Raw genomic sequence first — 18,882 nt, forward strand, 5'->3', positions numbered from 1 at the left:
ATCCACAGTAAAATGAGCCCTATATCGACATAACCTGAAAGGCTGGTAAGCAAGGAAGAAGCCACTGCTCCATAACCGCCATAATCAAGCCAGACTACGGATTGCAACTGTTGTGGCAAAATGGCTAAAGGACAACAAAGTATTGGAGTGGCCATCACAAATCCCTGACCTCAATCCCATAGAATATTTGTTGGCAGAACTGAAAAAGCATGTGCGAGCAAGGTCTACAAACCTGACTCAGTTACACCAGCTTTGTCAGGAGGAATGGGCCAAAATTCACCCAACTTATTGTGGGACGCTTGTGGAAGGCTACCTGAAATGTTTGACCCAAGTTAAACAATTTAAAGGCAATGCTACCAAATACTAATTGAGTGCATGGAAACTTCTGACCCACTGGGAATGTGATGAAAGAAATAAAAGCTGAAATTAATCATTCTCTGTTATTCTGACATTTCACATTCTTAAAATAAAGTGCTGATCCTAACTGCCCTAAAACAGGGAATTTTTCCTAGGATTAAATGTCAGAAATTGTGAAAAAGGTGTATGTAAACTTCCGACTTACACTGTAGGTCTAAAATATATTATTTTTAGCTGCTTGCCTGTTTTGCATGTTATTTTGGCATTAATACGTGTCATATCAATTTGCATTTGGTTCCTTGGGTTGAGTTTTAGCACCAACTCACAAAACCCCCGTTTCTCGACTGTGTAAATTGGGGCCATGTCTTTACAGATGTAAGTTGTAACGGCAGCTGTTATCTCCTTCCATCTTCGTGATTCTATACCATTTGGTGTGCCGCGGGCAAAAGCCTCTTGCAACGTCTGAGTCGGTTGTTTGTTTTGAGAACTCGACTGTACTTTTTTTGGCTCACATCCCGTAGACTCACTCCGTACTGTTTCACATGCTTCTTGTGTAGGTGGTAAAAGAGGTTAGTGGTGTTTGAGTCTGTTGTTGGGACCGGCCTGCGGCAAATTTTGCAGAGGAAGAATTTCTGGTCCGTGTCAGACTTTTCATACCCACACCACATAAACAGCGCTGTGCGTCAAGCATTGCTAAGAGCGGCTGGCAAACGCAGTAAAGTTGAAATGAATGCTTACGAGCCAGCTGCTGCCTACCACCGCTCAGTCAGACTGCTCTATCAAATATCAAATTATAGACTTAATTATAATGTAATATAATAACATAAATACAAGCCTTTGGTCAAATCCGGAAACTATCATTTCGATAGCAAAACGTTTATTCTTTCAGTGAAAACGGAACCGTTCCTTATTTGATCGAACGGGTGGCATCCCCAAGTCTAAATATTGCTGTTACATTGCACAACCTTCAATGTTATGTCATAATTATGTAAAATTCTGGCAAATTAGTTCGCAGCGAGCCTGGTGGCCCAAGCTGATGCATATACCCTGACTCTGCGTGCAATGAACGCAAGAGAAGTGACACAATTTCCCTACTTAATATTGCCTGCCAACATGAATTTCTTTTAACTAAACATGCAGGTTTAAGAAAATATACTTCTGTGTATTGATTTTAAGACAGGCATTGATGTTTATGGTTAGGTACACGTTGGAGCAAGGTACATTCGTGCAACGTTTGTGCTTTAGTTAAATCATCTCCCGTTTGGCGAATTAGGAAGTAATTCGATGATACATTAACACACAGCATTGATTATATGCAACGCAGGACAAGCTAGTTAACCTAGTCATGTCAACAACCATGTGTAGTTAACTAGTGATTATGTGAAGATGTAAAAAAAAAAAAAAAACAAGGTAAGTTTAATGCTATCTTGCAACTTACTTTGACTCTTTGCTGCACTCGCGTTACAGGTGGTCAGCCTGAGTGTGATTTGCGACACAAAATAAACGACAGACCATAATATGAAACGATAGAAAAACGTCTATCGTCACACGATCATAACGCCCAGCCCTAGTTGTCACCTTGTCAACACTTGTCTATGACCTCTAACCTTTGACCCCTCCTCTCTCTCTGTAGCTGTGTGGCATGGACCAGCTGTGGGGTATTGCCCTCAGGGCCCAGTCTGCAGACATCAGCCGCGCTGCCATCCAGTACATCAACTCCTACTACATCAACGGTCAGTGGACCTCCGTTGGTAGCTGGTACATGGTTGAAGACTAGTAGTAGTATTTCTCTACCATTTCATCCTTGTTTTATATTGCGAAAAACCTAAGTGAATCCCTGTCCACAGCAGTACGTCTAGATTCAGGGGTTGGATCCAAACATCCTAGTTTATAGTCATTATATTGAACGAGCGGTTTTAGATGTTTGCGTTGACGCTAGGCTTCTTTAAACGTGCCCATGATGACCTACTGATTTACGATTTTGACCGATATTGATTCTGTGTGTGTGTGTGCCTGCCCTCCTGTGTCTGTCTCCGTCCCCCAGCTGGTAAGACGGGCCTGGAGAAGGAGCAGGAGTTCATCAGTAAGTGCATGGAGAGCCTGATGATGACCTCGGCCAACCTGGAGAAGGACGCCCACTCCAGCCTCACCGTCATCGAGAGGGGCCTGCTCATGCTCAAGACCCACCTGGAGGCCTTCCGACGCAGGTAGGGAGCACACACACACACACTCTCACAGAAACGATGCACAGAAACTCACACAGAGAAACACACACGCTTCTTATCTCCATCCGCTCAACCTGTGTACTTTAAGCCCTGAACCTATACATTTAACCAGAACACCGCTTATCCTCAACTATATTACTGACTCACCTAGTAGAGATCATCCCTGGACCTGGAGAGCTAATTTCAACCAGCGCTAAGAACCGTGTGTCTTTATGGCGCTCTCTCTCACTTTCTCCCTGCCCCCCAACACACTTTGTCTCCTGCCCCCTCTCCAGGTTTGCGTACCACCTGCGTCAGTGGCAGATCGAGGGCACGGGCATCAGCAGCCACCTGAAGGCGCTGAGCGACAAGCAGTCTCTGCCACTGAGGATTGTGTGCCAGCCCGCCGGCCTGCCCGACAAGGTACCCAAGAAAGTACCCAGCATCTTGGTACTTAATTATTAACCCTTGGTAGATTGGCACACTCAAATGCTCTTGTTGTTCTGTGGTATTAGGAAGAATCTACAGGCCACGATGTCAAAATGAATGGAAACGATTGGTGCAAGCTAATTTCATACTTTTATGGATTAGAAATAAGTCTGTTTTCATACTACTGTGAATGCTGTGTTCTCATTCTAGATGTTTGTAAGGATGTTTTTCTAACACACTTTTTCTGTGTGTGCCTGTTTGTGCGCCTGTGTGTCTGTTTGGCCACTTGCCTTTGTCTCTCTCGTGTGTGTGTGTGTGTGTGTGTGTGTCTACGTTCCTACCTGTGTGTGTGGTACCAGATGACCATCGAGATGTACCCCAGTGACCAGGTGGCAGACCTGCGGGCTGAGGTGACCCACTGGTACGAGAACCTGCAGAAGGAACAGATGAACCAACAGGCCCAGCTGCAGGAGTTTGGACAGAGCAGCCGCCAGGGGGACTTCCCAGGTCTCTCACCTTTGACCCCTGATCCAGTGTAGCGCCAATACTAATGGAGAGTCTCGATTGATTTTCCTTGATTCCTCGCGTCCTCTCCTCGCGTCCTCTCCTCGCCTTCTTAAAACCAATTGGATGAGAAGAATTGGATGAGTATGCGATTGGATGGAATGAAGGAAATGCTATTGAGATTCTCCCCAAGGCTGTTGCTTCCTTCCCTTTTTGAAGTAATCACCGATCGCACAGTGTATTTTGTAGCAGTGTTTCCGGGCTGGTCTCAGTAGGCTTGAATTTCATTTATTCCAATTCAACCTTTGTCCCAAAGGGCAGTTCCTATGCAGTGAATGGTTTCCTTACCGCCTCATTAGAAATGCACACTTCCTTTGGTGGTTTATTGAAGTACTCCCCTCAGAAGGAAGGCTTACATCGTTTCTATGCAGTCCTTTCAGAGTCGTGGTTATTCACTAAGGGAAAGGAGCACGTTAATGGATCAGAAGCCACTTTTCGCGTTGGGTGTTTCGACAGTCTGCGTTTCTAACGTGCGTGCGTTTCCTTCAGGTGGTTTGATGGGTCCGGTCAGAATGATCTCCTCTGGCCATGAGCTCACCACGGACTACGATGAGAAGACCCTGCATGAGCTGGGCTTCAAAGACATGCAGGTAAATACCTGCACACACTTGGCAGTCTGCCCTTAGGTGTACACATTCACACACTAGAGCCGGGATTCAATCCCATCGTGGGTTATTGGGCATTATGCCTTTTTAAAGGCCATTTCGCATTGAGCCGACATATGCAGAGTTTACGTGAAGGAGTTCTCTGCCAACCTGGGACCATTGCTTTTAAAAGCCGCAGTGCCTATAACCTGTGATTGGCCCCCTATCTATTGCACTCAGGCCTCTCTCTACCCTCATTTACAGATGGTGTTTGTCTCGCTGGGCGCCCCACGGCGGGAGCGTAAGGGCGAGGGGGTGCAGCTCCCAGCCTCGTGTCTCCCCCCGCCCCAGAAGGAGCACATCCCCATGCTACTGCTGCTCCAGGAGCCCCACCTCACCACCCTGTTCGACCTGCTGGAGATGCTGGCTTGCTTCAAACCCCCAAGTGCCCTGGGAGACAGCCCCGAGGTGGGTCATAGAGAGTGTGTATGTGTGGGGGCATGGGTTAGGCCTGTGTGTGAGGGGATGTCGAGGGTGTGTGAGATGCCAGCCTGCTTTAAGCTCCCCAGAGCGATGGCCGAGGGGGCCCTAGACAGTCCCATGGTGTGTGCGGGGGGGAACAAAGTGGGGTTGGCAGGTCGGTGTGTGTGTGTGTGTATGAGGGGTTGTATATTGGGGGAAGAGTGGGTGAATCCCTTTCGCATCTCCATCTGTGTGTGTGTGTATGTTTGGGGATGGATTTCATTGTATAATTGTGAAATTTGTAGTCTATTAGACGCCCTTAATAATCTAGCTAAGGAAATCAGAAAGCAACAGAGCTTTTGAAAAAGCAGCTTGGAAACAGCTACAAACCAGACTCGAAATACTCTCCATCCGATTAAATGTCAAATAGACTTTGAACAAATATCCCTTCCAGAATATAAATGAGGTTCTTCCTTCCAGGTGCATCATGCATAATGCATCACGACTGTCCAATTGTCTTCTGGCAGTCGTTTGATAGTCCAGTAAAACGTACTGCAGGGCTGTGTCCCAAATGCCATCCATATTCCCTTTATAGTGCACTATTTTTGACCAGGGCTCATATGTTCTGGTTGATAGTAGTGCACCATATAGAGATTAGATGCAAAGTAGTGCACTATGTAGGGAATGGGTGCCATTTGGGACTCAGCCCTGGAAGGCATTGTGCATAGGATGTAAGGCGCTCATCTGTCAATGTGTATATTTTAGTCACAGCGTCGGGAGCCGTCTCGTTTTGAAATGCAAAGTCACCCGGCGGTCAGCGCTTTTTATAGTCTCTCCCTTCACAGGGACTCTGAGAGAGGAGTTATCCAGTGTGCATTTATCCATCTCCCCTCTCTATTCCCCCTCTTCACTCCCTCACATCTAACACTCACCTGATCTGACCAGAACGTTAAAATTATTACTTGAGTCAAAATGAGCTATTGACTATGAGTGTGTGTGCCTGCCTTCGGATGTGTTTATAGGCAGTGGTGGAAAAGTACCCAATTGTCATACTTGAGTAACTTTCCATTAAGGTGTTTATATTTTTACTCAAGTAAAAGTCACCCAGTAATATACTACTTGAGTAAAATTCCCAAATTAATTTTGTTCTAAATATACTTAAGTATCAAAAGTATAAATCATTTCAATTGCCTTCTATTAAGCAAAGCAGGCGGACCCGTTTTCTTGTTTTTAAAATGTATGGATAGCCAGGGGCACACTCCAACACTCAGACATCATTTATAGATAGCCAGGAGCACACTCCAACACTCAGACATCATTTATAGATGGCAACGGGCACATTCCAACACTCAGACATCATTTATAGATAGCCAGGAGCACACTCCAACACTCATACATCATTTATAGATAGCCAGGAGCACACTCCAACACTCAGACATCATTTATAGATAGCCAAGGGCACACTCCAACACTCAGACATCATTTACAGATAGCCAGGGGCACGCTCCAACACTCAGACATCATTTACAGATGGCCAGGGGCACACTCCAACACTCAGACATCATTTACAGATAGCCAGGGGCACGCTCCAACACTCAGACATCATTTACAGATGGCCAGGGGCACACTCCAACACTCAGACATCATTTACAGATAGCCAGGGGCACACTCCAACACTCAGACATCATTTATAGATAGCCAAGGGCACACTCCAACACTCAGACATCATTTACAGATAGCCAGGAGCACACTCCAACACTCAGACATCATTTACAGATAGCCAGGAGCACACTCCAACACTCAGACATCATTTATAGATAGCCAAGGGCACACTCCAACACTCAGACATCATTTACAGATAGCCAGGGGCACGCTCCAACACTCAGACATCATTTACAGATAGCCAGGGGCACGCTCCAACACTCAGACATCATTTACAGATAGCCAGGGGCACGCTCCAACACTCAGACATCATTTACAGATGGCCAGGGGCACACTCCAACACTCAGACATCATTTATAGATAGCCAGGGGCACACTCCAACACTCAGACATCATTTATAGAGAGCCAGGGGCACATTCCAACACTCAGACATCATTTACAGATAGCCAGGGGCACACTCAGACATCATTTACAGATAGCCAGGGGCACACTCAGACATCATTTACAGATAGCCAGGGGCACACTCAGACATCATTTACAGATAGCCAGGGGCACACTCAGACATCATTTACAGATAGCCAGGGGCACACTCAGACATCATTTACAGATAGCCAGGGGCACACTCAGACATCATTTACAGATAGCCAGGGGCACACTCAGACATCATTTACAGATAGCCAAGGGCACACTCCAACACTCAGACATAATTTATAGATAGCCAGGGGCACACTCCAACACTCAGACATCATTTACAGATAGCCAGGGGCACACTCCAACACTCAGACATCATTTATAGATAGCCAGGGGCACATTCCAACACTCAGACATCATTTACAGATAGCCAGGGGCACACTCAGACATCATTTACAGATAGCCAGGGGCACACTCAGACATCATTTACAGATAGCCAGGGGCACACTCAGACATCATTTACAAACAATGCATTTGGGTTTAGTGAGTCCGCCAGATCAGAGGCAGAAGGGATTTATTTAATTATAGCAATAATGAGGCTGCCCCCCCCCCCCACATCCTGTCGTTATCCACACGTGGGTTGTTGTCTTATCCCCACTCTGGCTTAGTTTCCCAGATGCAAGGATGATTTTGAGACTGAGGGATTGTTCTACTCCTAAGCTATTTCTAGTAAAACACATTCTTGCCTCTGTAATGCAGTCTTTAACTCATTTGTCAGCTCAAGCCATCTCCAGTGGCCATACGCCCAGATTATCTGCCGGGAAATAGTGGGGCCCATGAAAACACACACTAACAGGACAGAAATGTCTTATTAGTCAAATATTAATTGTTAACCATTAATATCAAATAAACCAGGTAAATATGTAATTTGTTGTCTTGATAGGTGAGTGAATTGGACTATTTTCCTGTCCTGCTAAGCATTCAAAATGTAACAAGTACTTTTGGGTGTCTGGGGAAAATGAATAAAAGTACCTTATTTTCTTTAGGAATGTAGTCAAGTAAAAGTTGTCCCCAAAAAATAGAGAAGTACAGATACCCCATAAAACTACTTAAGTAGTACTTTAAAGTATTTTTTCTTAAGTACTTTACACCACTGTTTATAGGACTTCTCTATTGCCGCTGTGTGTGGTGGGTTCTGTCACTGTGACAGCAGAAAATAACGCATTTCTGTTCAAATCTCTAAATACAGTCTTTTATTGTACTCTCCAGAACCTACGATGTGAGGAGCTACACCTCCATGCTGAGAACCTGTCGAGGCGCGTCTGGGAGCTGCTCATGCTGCTGCCCACCTGCCCCAACATGCTGCTGGCCTTCCAGAACATCGCCGATGACACGGTATGTCACCTGTTCTCACACCCACTCCCCTACACGCTGTCGCCGCACTCCCCTACACGCTGTCGCCGCACTCCCCTACACGCTGTCGCCGCACTCCCCTACACGCTGTCGCCGCACTCCCCTACACGCTGTCGCACATTAATCTATTCACTACCACTGACACTTCCCCAATACTGTTGGGCACCAGCCACCAGGCCTGCTTATACCTTTGCGTCATGCTCGTTCGTTTCTACTAGTATTTCTTAAACGACCCCAGGAGTGTACGTTTTTGTTCCAGCCCATCACGTACACACCTCATTCAGCATATCAATGTCCTGCCGATTAGTTAAGTTGTTCAATGAGGCGTGCTTGTTCTGACCCACTTTGCACACCAATCAAACACATGGACATGAATGACAGCGTGAAGACATACGTCCTGTCTCATGTGTGTTCTCTGTCTGTCCGTAGGGAGGCGAGGGTCTGTGCTGGAAGGACCTGCTGAGGATCAAGAGCCCCCACAAGCTGCTGTACGCCCTGGAGATCATCGAGGCCCTGGGCAAGCCCAACCGACGCATCCACCGGGAATCCACGGTACTACTGGGGCTACATACATACATACACAGTCGTATGCACACCCTCGTTCTGTTCACTGATTCAAACACGCATATGAATGACCCCTGTGTTGTCCGTCTGTGTCCAGGGGAGCTACAGTGACCTGTACCCGGACTCTGACGACTCCAGCGAGGACCAGATAGAGAACAGTAAGAACTCCTGGAGCTGCAAGGTACGCCTCTTTTTTAAACGGTCTAACTCTCGTACTGTACACCCTTCTACAAACCACTTATCAATCAAGTCAACTCCATTTCCTGTTTTTCGCTCTCTTTTTACAGTTTGTGTCGTCTGGAGGGCTTCAGTTGCTGTTGGAGATCTTCAACTCTGCCATTCTGGAGCCCAAAGACCAGGAGTCTTGGACAGTGGTGGGTGGATCAGAACCGCATTCTAATACATGGAGGAAATGGAATAGAATGGGTTGTATAGATTAAATTAAATAAAGTTGAAGTCTCAGTACATTAGTCAAATGATGAGTGGTAATGATTCTGTAAAAAAGTTATTCACACATTGAAAACTGCTTGAAAACTGAGTTGCCGATTTTATCCAATTTCTAAGTGGACAATCATAAATAATATCTAAAAACATGGGGGAATGAACAGGACAGATATAAAACTAAGTCAAAAATAGTTTTTAAGACAATGTTCTGTAGTTGGTATTGAGGTTTAACATGGGTCATATATCTCTCTCTCTCCAGTGGTTGTTGGACTGCCTGGCTTGCCTGCTTAAGCTCATCTGCCAGTTTGCGGTGGACCCGGCCGACCTGGACCTGGCCTACCCTGACGTCTTCTCCTGGTCGGGCCTCACCGACAGCCAGCGCAAAAGGGCCTGGCCTGGCAAGTCCCGCAAGTCCGCCGGCGACCACGGCAAGGGCCTGCACATCCCCCGCCTCACGGAGGTACGGTGATCCTCAGCTAAATGCTAACAGTTTATGCTAACCGCTGGGTGAGGAGTTGCCATCCTTAACTCTTTATGTGCAGGAAATACAGAAACGTATAATAACCCCAGATTGAGAAACCAGTAATAAAAGATGAATAAAACATTTTAATTTAGTCATTTTTACTTGATTTCTGAAGTAAAGGCAACATTTCTGTAGAAAGTAGAATGTCCTGCAGCCTCTTTCTCTCCCATCTTTCCTCTCAACTTCTCTCCTGAAGCACTCTTCTGTTGCATCTCCCTTTGGAGCACTCTTCTGTTGCATCTCCCTCTGGAGCACTCTTCTGTTGCATCTCCCTCTGGAGCACTCTTCTGTTGCATCTCCCTCTGGAGCACTCTTCTGTTGCATCTCCCTTTGGAGCACTCTTCTGTTGCATCTCCCTCTGGAGCACTCTTCTGTTGCATCTCCCTCTGGAGCACTCTTCTGTTGCATCTCCCTTTGGAGCACTCTTCTGTTGCATCTCCCTTTGGAGCACTCTTCTGTTGCATCTCCCTTTGGAGCACTCTTCTGTTGCATCTCCCTTTGGAGCACTCTTCTGTTGCATCTCCCTTTGGAGCACTCTTCTGTTGCATCTCCCTTTGGAGCACTCTTCTGTTGCATCTCCCTTTGGAGCACTCTTCTGTTGCATCTCCCTCTGGAGCACTCTTCTGTTGCATCTCCCTTTGGAGCACTCTTCTGTTGCATCTCCCTTTGGAGCACTCTTCTGTTGCATCTCCCTTTGGAGCACTCTTCTGTTGCATCTCCCTCTGGAGCACTCTTCTGTTGCATCTCCCTTTGGAGCACTCTTCTGTTGCATCTCCCTCTGGAGCACTCTTCTGTTGCATCTCCCTCTGGAGCACTCTTCTGTTGCATCTCCCTCTGGAGCACTCTTCTGTTGCATCTCCCTTTGGAGCACTCTTCTGTTGCATCTCCCTTTGGAGCACTCTTCTGTTGCATCTCCCTTTGGAGCACACTTCTGTTGCATCTCCCTTTGGAGCACTCTTCTGTTGCATCTCCCTCTGGAGCACTCTTCTGTTGCATCTCCCTTTGGAGCACTCTTCTGTTGCCTCTCTCTCTGGAGCACTCTTCTGTTGCATCTCCCTTTGGAGCACTCTTCTGTTGCATCTCCCTTTGGAGCACTCTTCTGTTGCATCTCCCTTTGGAGCACTCTTCTGTTGCATCTCCCTTTGGAGCACTCTTCTGTTGCATCTCCCTTTGGAGCACTCTTCTGTTGCATCTCCCTCTGGAGCACTCTTCTGTTGCATCTCCCTCTGGAGCACTCTTCTGTTGCATCTCTCTCTGGAGCACTCTTCTGTTGCTCGCAGCTGTTTTGTTTCTCTGTACTTCCCTCCCTGTGGCGTCTTGGCCTCTTGAACTATCCCCATGGTTAATTATATCTATCTTAAATAAACACTTGATAAACCTCCCTTTTTTTTTGTTGTCAGGTCTTCCTAGGCCTTGTCCAAGGCACCAACCTGATCCAGCGCTTGATCAACGTGGCCTACACCTACGACAACCTAGCACACAGGTGAGAGAACACCGAAGACGAGAGGTCTATGTTTCAATAGTCACACTACGCACTAGTGTGTAGTACTTAACTAACTCTCCATGCCAATGAAGGCTTTTGAATTTGAAGGATAACAAATGATTGGATTTGAAGGAATGTTAGGCATTCATTGTAAGTTTTATTGTTGTATGGACATCAGTGTGAAATGTTTGTGTACTGAAGGTTTCCCTCAACCTATCTTGACTACGTTTACTTCCTGTCTCACAGAGTTTTGAAGGCCCAGTCAGACCACCGGTCCCGTCATGAAGGTGAGCTAAATGCTACGTATGCTTAAATAATGTTCATCTACATGAAAAGCCCCACAGATTTCTTTTCACACACACTGTTTGCACTGAAAGGACCACTTTCATAGCCTCCTGTCCATTCTGTTTGTGCTTAAGCACATTGTTCTTAGTAGTTTCACATGTCTAATGTGTTATTCCTATGTTCCAGTGACCCACTACTCCATGTGGCTGCTGGTGAGCTGGGCCCACTGCTGCTCTACAGTCAAGTCCAGTCTGGCCGACAGCGACCACCTCCACGACTGGCTCAAGAAGCTCACCCTGCTGGTGCCGGAGGTGAGATCTGGGGGGGAAATGATGAACAACTGCTATCTAGTATCAAGTTAACACGATACTTTCCTCTATTTGATGTTGTTACCAAGATCACACGGATCAACTGGGTCACAGAATCGTATAAATAGAAATACAAATGGAGTGAGTGTGTGTCTTGTCCTTCTCAGACGGCGGTGCGTCACGAGGCGTGTAACGGCCTGTACAAGCTGTCCCTGTCTGGTCTGGACGGAGGAGAGTCCATTAACAGGTCCTTCCTGCTGCTGGCCGCCTCCACGCTGCTCAAGTTCCTCCCCGACGCACAGGCCCTCAAACCACTACGGGTGGGTACAGCATGCATATAGACACGCATATATATACACACACACACACACACACACACACACACACACACACACACAAGCACCATTTTGTTGTACTGTATACTGACTAAAACAAATGTGTTCAGTGTGGGTTATTCACTTCCTAGGTCAATGTAGTGAAGGGGCTCTGTAGCTGATGTGGTCATGTGTTCAGGTGGAGGACTATGAAGAGGAGCCCGTGCTGAGGACGGGCTGTAAGGAGTACTTCTGGCTGCTGTGCAAGCTCATCGACAACATCCACGTCAAAGACGCCAGCCAAACCACTCTGTTGGACCTGGATGCTTTAGCCAGACACCTGGCCGACTGCATCCGGAGGTGAGTCCAAGATGAATCCAAGACCAGTTCGGCGCTCTGAAACGGCATCCTATTGCCTATTTAGTGCGCTACTTTTGGACCGCTGGCGCTCGGGCCAAAAGTAGCGCACTATATTGGAAAAAGGATCAACCCAGGTCTCTCTTGAATTAGATATTTTATGTGTGATTGCTTGCGTTGTCCACATTCTTGCTGGAGCATGAAGGCCAGCTCAGTTCAAATACACAAGACTGTTTTTAAACCAGTTCGACAATGAAGTTTGCTTGATCAAATTGTCTCTCTTTCCCCAGCCGTGAGATCCTGGACCAGCAGGACGGTGCGATCGAGGACGACGGTCTCACGGGCCTCCTGCGCCTCGCCACCAGCGTCCTCAAACACAAGCCCCCCTTCAAGTTCTCCCGAGAGGGCCAGGAGTTTCTGCGCGACGTCCACAACCTGCTCTTCCTCCTTCCCAGCCTGGCCGACCGCGCCCAGCCCAAGTGCAAGTCGCATGCGGCCCGCGCCGCCGCCTACGACCTCCTGGTGGAGACGGTGAAGGGCTCGGTGGAGAACTACAGGCTGCTTCACAACTGGGTCATGTCCCAGCACATGCAGAGTGAGAGGAACCTTTAGGAACCGTTAAATGCTGCTAGGAATATTTGTCAGTGAGAGTAATGCATTGGTGGGAGGGCCCAAGAGAATGCAATGGGTATTGAATCAGACATTGTGCAGGCTGACCAAACTGAATATAGTTTTTGTCCCTAAACTGCGCCTAGCTGGGGGGGGGGGGGGGGTTAAACAAACATCCAAATAGCATCCTGTTGAAGTCAGGCCTTCCTGTTGGGAATGTCTGCTCCATGGATTTCCATGACCGGATCAAATGAGCGGAGCAAGTTGGTCTATTTAAGTTCAAGGTCCCATTGTAAATGATATGATTAGGATCCAATGTACATAACATAATCTTATATCCTGTATATTCTATTAGGTTCCTGAAAGATATGAAGATTTGTGTTTAGTTAATTCCATTGACATTTTTGCCCCGCCCAGCCTCTCATGCCCCGTACAAGTGGGACTACTGGCCCCATGATGACGTGCGTGCCGAGTGTCGCTTCGTGGGCCTCACTAACCTGGGGGCCACCTGCTACCTGGCCTCCACTATCCAACAGCTCTACATGATCCCTGAGGCACGCCAGGCCGTCTTCACTGCTAAGGTCAGTCCAATACTGTGCACCTCTTTCTCTCTCTTTGTCCTATCGTACCTCTATTGCTCTCCCTCTTGCTTTTCTTATACACCTCTCTCTCTCTGTCTCTCTCTGTCTCTCTCTGTCTCTCTCTGTCTTTCTCTGTCTTTCTCTGTCTCTCTGTCTCTGTGATTGTAATGGATGCTATTACAATGGTTAATTTTTCACAGTGCTGTAGGTTGTATGGGGCAATTTCACCTCATCCACGCTTGTGTGTGTGTGTGTGTGTATATAACACATCTGGATGATACACGGCAGCCATTTTGCGCTAGAATGCTCATCCCACACATGCTATTTCACTCCCTCTGCCACCTGAAGAATGCTTTGATGTTGAGGTTTTGAATGTTGTTTATTAATGAGAGTTGTGTGGTTTTTTTTCCAGTACGCAGAGGAGATTAAGCACAAGACCACATTACTGGAGCTCCAGAAGATGTTCACCTATCTCATGGTACGCAGCCGGTCTCTCTCCTTCAGCCCTCTGTCACCCCTCTCTATCTCCTCAGTCCGTTGACAAGAACAAACAGACATTGTCCCCGTAGGGACACTGCTACTTCAGTTTTTCTCCACGCCGCCTTTCTTCCGTTGCCTAATTCTTCTCCCCTCTCCATCCCTGGTTCCAGGAGAGCGAGAGGAAGGCGTACAACCCACGTCCGTTCTGTAAGACCTACACCATGGACAAGCAGCCCCTGAACACGGGCGAGCAGAAGGACATGACCGAGTTCTTCACCGACCTCATCACCAAGATAGAGGAGATGTCCCAGGACCTGAAAAACACAGTGAAGACTCTCTTTGGCGGAGTCATCACCAACAATGTGGTCTCGCTGGTAAGAGTCACCGTACTCCTTTAAATGTTTACCGGCAACATTTCCATAGTGCAAAAGAATTGTGTAAAGTGCAAAACTCATTATAAACCGCATTAAATCACACTACGAGATTTACCGTCTTTTTTGTGCTTTGCACAATTCCCTTGCTCTACAAAAATTCACATCAAAATGTTGCCGTGCGTGTGTGTGTGAAGCCATTCTCATTCCACTAATTTTCTCCATCCAACAGGACTGTGACCACGTGAGTCAGACAGCCGAGGAGTTCTACACAGTCCGGTGCCAGGTGGCCGACATGAAGAACATCTACGTAAGCACGACATCGTTGACTTTGTTTAGAAGTGCAACCAAGTGTTATAGACTGGGGTTTTACCTTCCAATCACAAGTCTCAAATCTCATAGCACTGTAGTGTCACACTGCTGCCTTCTATTCAGCTTGGAATTCTTACTCTGGCAAATGGAAACTTTTCCTCATGTCATCCTATGTTGTGCTCTGTTAGTCTGGTGTATTTTCTACGCTCCTAGTTCTTGTGGGCATACAGTACTGCATGTTGGCATGTTGCTAGAGACGTTGGTGTGTCTTCGTGTATCCTCAGGAATCTCTGGACGAGGTGACCATCAAGGACACACTGGAGGGGGACAACATGTACACCTGCTCCCAGTGTGGCAAGAAAGTACGCGCCGAGAAGAGGTGAGTCGAGGAACCTGCTGGTCCAATTGCCTTGTACTTTCTCTCCTGAAAATAAGCAAAACATAATAAATTGGAGGTGGTAGTTGTATACTAGACATTTTTCCACCAGTTGATGTTGGTTTATGATTTGAAGAAATAACTTGACATCTCTAGTGTCTCTTTTATTTTTGTATTTTTTTTGTCCAAGACCTGTGCTTATATTAATCTCCCTTCCCTTCTCCATCCTGCTCTGTTCCAGGGCCTGCTTCAAGAAGCTTCCTCGCATTCTGAGCTTCAACACCATGCGCTACACCTTCAACATGGTCACCATGATGAAGGAGAAGGTCAACACGCACTTCTCCTTCCCCCTGCGCCTCGACATGACCCCCTACACTGAGGACTTCCTCATGGCCAAGGGCGACAGGAAAGAGGGTACGCGTCACTTCCTGTTCCCGACAGACCCCCAACCACCTGATTTGGTTCTCCATAGGCCCTGTACTAAATTCGCTTGTGTCACTATACTGTCTATTCGGTGTATTTGAAATCGGGTTGAATAGCAATATGAGGAGAATTCCCTTTTCATAGTCTGTAGAAAAAGGACAAGTGCTGGATAGAAAAAATAATATTTGAAAACAAAGTCGTGTCTGTAATGCTCCCCAGTGATTTATCACCACTCTATGAGGAGTTGTGATCCTCTTGATATCTTCGTCAGGTCCACCTAGCCTATCAGAGGACAAGCTAGGAGGAGCAACCAGCATACCTTCAACCAATAATTGGAGGAATGGGTTGCTCATTGACGTGGTCCACTATACCCTACTACAGGTTTCCGGGAGGAGGGTGGGGCTAAGGTGGCGGAGAGCTACGAGTACGACCTAATCGGCGTCACGGTGCACACAGGCACGGCGGACGGCGGCCATTACTACAGTTTCATCCGAGACATCGTCAACCCGCACGCCTACAAGAATAACAAATGGTGAGGAATAACTCTGGCTCTAGTATTGAAAATCAGATCAGTGGGGAATTTAAAAAAAGAGGTCATGTTATGGCCTTACTGTCCAGCATCTGAGTGCTTTTGAATTTTAGGGAATATAACCGACTGTCATTAACTTAGTTTGCTTTTGTCAGGTACCTTTTCAACGATGCCGAGGTGAAGCCGTTTGACTCAGCCCAGCTAGCCTCCGAGTGCTTCGGTGGAGAGATGACGGTAAATCCTCAAATAAAGACAAAGCTCCAGTGTTTTCCTTCTCATTTATACTTCTCAATTTTTGAAATGTTTCGTCTCACCAACATATGTCTTTTAGACAAAAACATACGACTCGGTCACCGACAAGTTCATGGACTTCTCCTTTGAGAAGGTCAGTTTCCTTGTAAATCATTTTCTAAAGTGAAATTTAGTTGAATAAAACGCTGGGTTTTAAAGTTGACAGTTTGTCCCGTGTCTCTCCCTCCAGACCCACAGTGCCTACATGCTTTTCTACAAGAGAGTGGAGCTCGAGGAGGAAAATGGCAAAGACTTGAACTTCGACGTTTCTCCAGATCTACTCGAGGTACCCGGCTGGTTACAATCTCATAGCACTCTCCTTTCTCACGTTCTTTATTCTCTCAAAACTTTGAAATACTTATTCTGTGTTTCTTTTCTTTTCTCTACTCAGTGGATTTGGCAAGACAACATGCAGTTTCTCCAGGACAAGAACATTTTCGAGCACACATACTTTGGGTAAGTGACACATTTATATACTAGCCATAATGACTGTACCTTTTCTGAAGCTTGAATGCAGATGTGATATTGAGAACTTATGTTACGAGTACTTTGCTTGTGTGCCCGTGACTTGACCCTGAAATGTATAAATCGATTTGACCTGTCTCAATTAAAGCTCATATCCATTCAAATATGAATATGGTCTTGATCTGTTAACCTGGTGTAAGTTATGTAGGGTGAAGTGTTGCCTTGGTGGATAAACTGGTCTGAGATCAGTGTTATGACTCTCTCTGTACTCTTACCTACAGGTTCATGTGGCAGCTTTGCAGCAGCATCCCTAGCACTTTACCAGACCCCAAAGCTATCTCCCTCATGACTGCCAAGGTACGACCGCACTTAAATCCTTATTCTCGACCATAGAACTTAATTTGAAAATCCTTAAACTTGACACAGATTTATTTTTGGCTTTAACTTTACACAGATTTATTTATGGCTTTACCTTTACACTTTGAATATACTTTCCACTCTCACACTTCTCCTCGGTTACAGCTTAGCACGTCATTTGTCCTGGAGACGTTCATTCACTCTAAGGAAAAGGTGAGTTGTCCCTCCTTACTGTCAGTGGGTGGCTCCCTCTAGTGGCCAGCCTCAATTGCAGTCAGGTTATTTTTCAGCAATTTTTCTTTATTTTTAAATATTTTATTTTTCAGCAATTTAAAATTTTTTGCCCTCTGTTTTACCGTGTGGAAGATGGTCTGTAACTTCGAGCCAAGGTTTGTCTAAATTTTGTCTGTTTTCAGCCCACCATGTTGCAGTGGATCGAGCTCCTGACCAAACAATTCAACAACAGCCAGGCGGCCTGCGAGGTAAATCGACTGTTTGTTGAAGCACAAATCGGGGACCACATATTGAACTGAATGGTTTTCAGTCATCAGGGTAATTGCTAACTTTGTGTGGTTGTGGTCTTTCAGTGGTTTTTGGACCGCATGGCTGATGACAACTGGTGGCCCATGCAGATCCTCATCAAGTGCCCCAATCAGATTGTTCGACAGGTGAGAGCCCCAATCAGATTGTTTGGCAGTCACTCACTCACACACACACACCACACACTCACTCACTCACACTGTCTGCCCTGTTTTCCCCCATCAGATGTTTCAGAGGCTGTGTATCCATGTCATCCAGAGGCTGCGGCCAGTCCACGCCCACCTCTACCTACAACCTGGCATGGAGGACGGGTAGGAATGGTTGCTTATGTAGAAATCAATCAACCAGCCAATCAATCACTCAACTCAGAAACATGTTAATTTGTAAGCGTTATAGCGTAAACAATTGATGGCTTACGCGTACATTTTATTTTTAGAATTTTTCCCACATTAAACTAGCTTCTGATATCCCATGAGTCGTCTATAACGTGGCTCTTGAGCTGATCATGTTTTGCTGCCACAAGAAGCGATGCAGTGTGACATCATCGTGTTGTGTCTGTCTGTCATTAGCTGGCTGAGAGAAAGGCGCCACGTGTCACCAAGTTGTCCTAGCACTGTGGGCACTTGGAGTTTTGTGGCACAACATGGAGGGAAATGGTCACTAACCAAAGAAGTTTAGATTGATAATGTTCTGGACAAACTCAGGGAAAACTCCCAAGTTTAATTCCACTGTATCACCTGGGTCATGTTCATTAAGGTACTCGAGAATGTTTCAAAATGCTTTGCATCACAAAACGAAAATGGGAGTTCAAGGTAGTCCCTTTCTGTTTCAGTCCATTTGTTTGGTACCGAATGAACATGACCTGAGAAGTTGTCTGATGTGACTTCCTGTGTGCGGCCTCCAGGTCTGACGACATGGACGGGCCGGTGGAGGACATCGGCAGCCGCTCGTGCGTGACGCGCTTCGTCAAGACGCTGCTGTCCATCATGGAGCATGGCGTCAAGCCCCACAGCAAACACCTGACCGAGTACTTCGCCTTCCTCTACGAGTTCGCCAAGATGGGAGAGGAGGAGGTGGGTCGTGGATAACAATAGTCATTTTATAGGAATATGCTCTTGACACTTTAAAAAATATCCCAAATGAGTTCCAAATGGCACCCTATTACCAACAGTGTACTGCTTTTG

General features: G+C 46.5%; 1 protein-coding gene and 1 non-coding gene across 2 annotated transcripts in view; both read left to right on the top strand.

The window, feature by feature from the left end:
• The window catches only part of LOC139370506 (ubiquitin carboxyl-terminal hydrolase 34-like), a 66,379-nt gene that overhangs the window by 25,790 nt on the left and 21,707 nt on the right, over nucleotides 1-18,882 (top strand). Inside the window, exons 23-56 of the mRNA XM_071110027.1 lie at nucleotides 1,991-2,090; nucleotides 2,402-2,564; nucleotides 2,858-2,984; nucleotides 3,350-3,497; nucleotides 4,044-4,144; nucleotides 4,403-4,606; nucleotides 7,943-8,068; nucleotides 8,516-8,638; nucleotides 8,748-8,831; nucleotides 8,938-9,024; nucleotides 9,354-9,554; nucleotides 11,018-11,100; nucleotides 11,347-11,387; nucleotides 11,572-11,696; nucleotides 11,861-12,013; nucleotides 12,207-12,367; nucleotides 12,655-12,959; nucleotides 13,391-13,554; nucleotides 13,967-14,032; nucleotides 14,205-14,408; nucleotides 14,638-14,715; nucleotides 15,002-15,096; nucleotides 15,335-15,507; nucleotides 15,898-16,048; nucleotides 16,201-16,279; nucleotides 16,377-16,430; nucleotides 16,527-16,622; nucleotides 16,728-16,792; nucleotides 17,083-17,158; nucleotides 17,324-17,371; nucleotides 17,575-17,640; nucleotides 17,746-17,826; nucleotides 17,924-18,009; nucleotides 18,603-18,771. Of these exons, the coding sequence (XP_070966128.1) occupies nucleotides 1,991-2,090; nucleotides 2,402-2,564; nucleotides 2,858-2,984; nucleotides 3,350-3,497; nucleotides 4,044-4,144; nucleotides 4,403-4,606; nucleotides 7,943-8,068; nucleotides 8,516-8,638; nucleotides 8,748-8,831; nucleotides 8,938-9,024; nucleotides 9,354-9,554; nucleotides 11,018-11,100; nucleotides 11,347-11,387; nucleotides 11,572-11,696; nucleotides 11,861-12,013; nucleotides 12,207-12,367; nucleotides 12,655-12,959; nucleotides 13,391-13,554; nucleotides 13,967-14,032; nucleotides 14,205-14,408; nucleotides 14,638-14,715; nucleotides 15,002-15,096; nucleotides 15,335-15,507; nucleotides 15,898-16,048; nucleotides 16,201-16,279; nucleotides 16,377-16,430; nucleotides 16,527-16,622; nucleotides 16,728-16,792; nucleotides 17,083-17,158; nucleotides 17,324-17,371; nucleotides 17,575-17,640; nucleotides 17,746-17,826; nucleotides 17,924-18,009; nucleotides 18,603-18,771 (4,083 nt within the window). The remainder of the gene's footprint in view (nucleotides 1-1,990; nucleotides 2,091-2,401; nucleotides 2,565-2,857; nucleotides 2,985-3,349; nucleotides 3,498-4,043; nucleotides 4,145-4,402; nucleotides 4,607-7,942; nucleotides 8,069-8,515; nucleotides 8,639-8,747; nucleotides 8,832-8,937; nucleotides 9,025-9,353; nucleotides 9,555-11,017; nucleotides 11,101-11,346; nucleotides 11,388-11,571; nucleotides 11,697-11,860; nucleotides 12,014-12,206; nucleotides 12,368-12,654; nucleotides 12,960-13,390; nucleotides 13,555-13,966; nucleotides 14,033-14,204; nucleotides 14,409-14,637; nucleotides 14,716-15,001; nucleotides 15,097-15,334; nucleotides 15,508-15,897; nucleotides 16,049-16,200; nucleotides 16,280-16,376; nucleotides 16,431-16,526; nucleotides 16,623-16,727; nucleotides 16,793-17,082; nucleotides 17,159-17,323; nucleotides 17,372-17,574; nucleotides 17,641-17,745; nucleotides 17,827-17,923; nucleotides 18,010-18,602; nucleotides 18,772-18,882) is intronic.
• LOC139371742 (small nucleolar RNA SNORA17) lies at nucleotides 18,211-18,344 on the top strand. The gene has a single exon (XR_011627420.1). It is a non-coding gene; the product is annotated as a small nucleolar RNA SNORA17 (small nucleolar RNA).

Source organism: Oncorhynchus clarkii, chromosome 17 (assembly GCF_045791955.1).
Source record: "Oncorhynchus clarkii lewisi isolate Uvic-CL-2024 chromosome 17, UVic_Ocla_1.0, whole genome shotgun sequence".
Taxonomy (NCBI): Eukaryota; Metazoa; Chordata; class Actinopteri; order Salmoniformes; family Salmonidae; genus Oncorhynchus; species Oncorhynchus clarkii.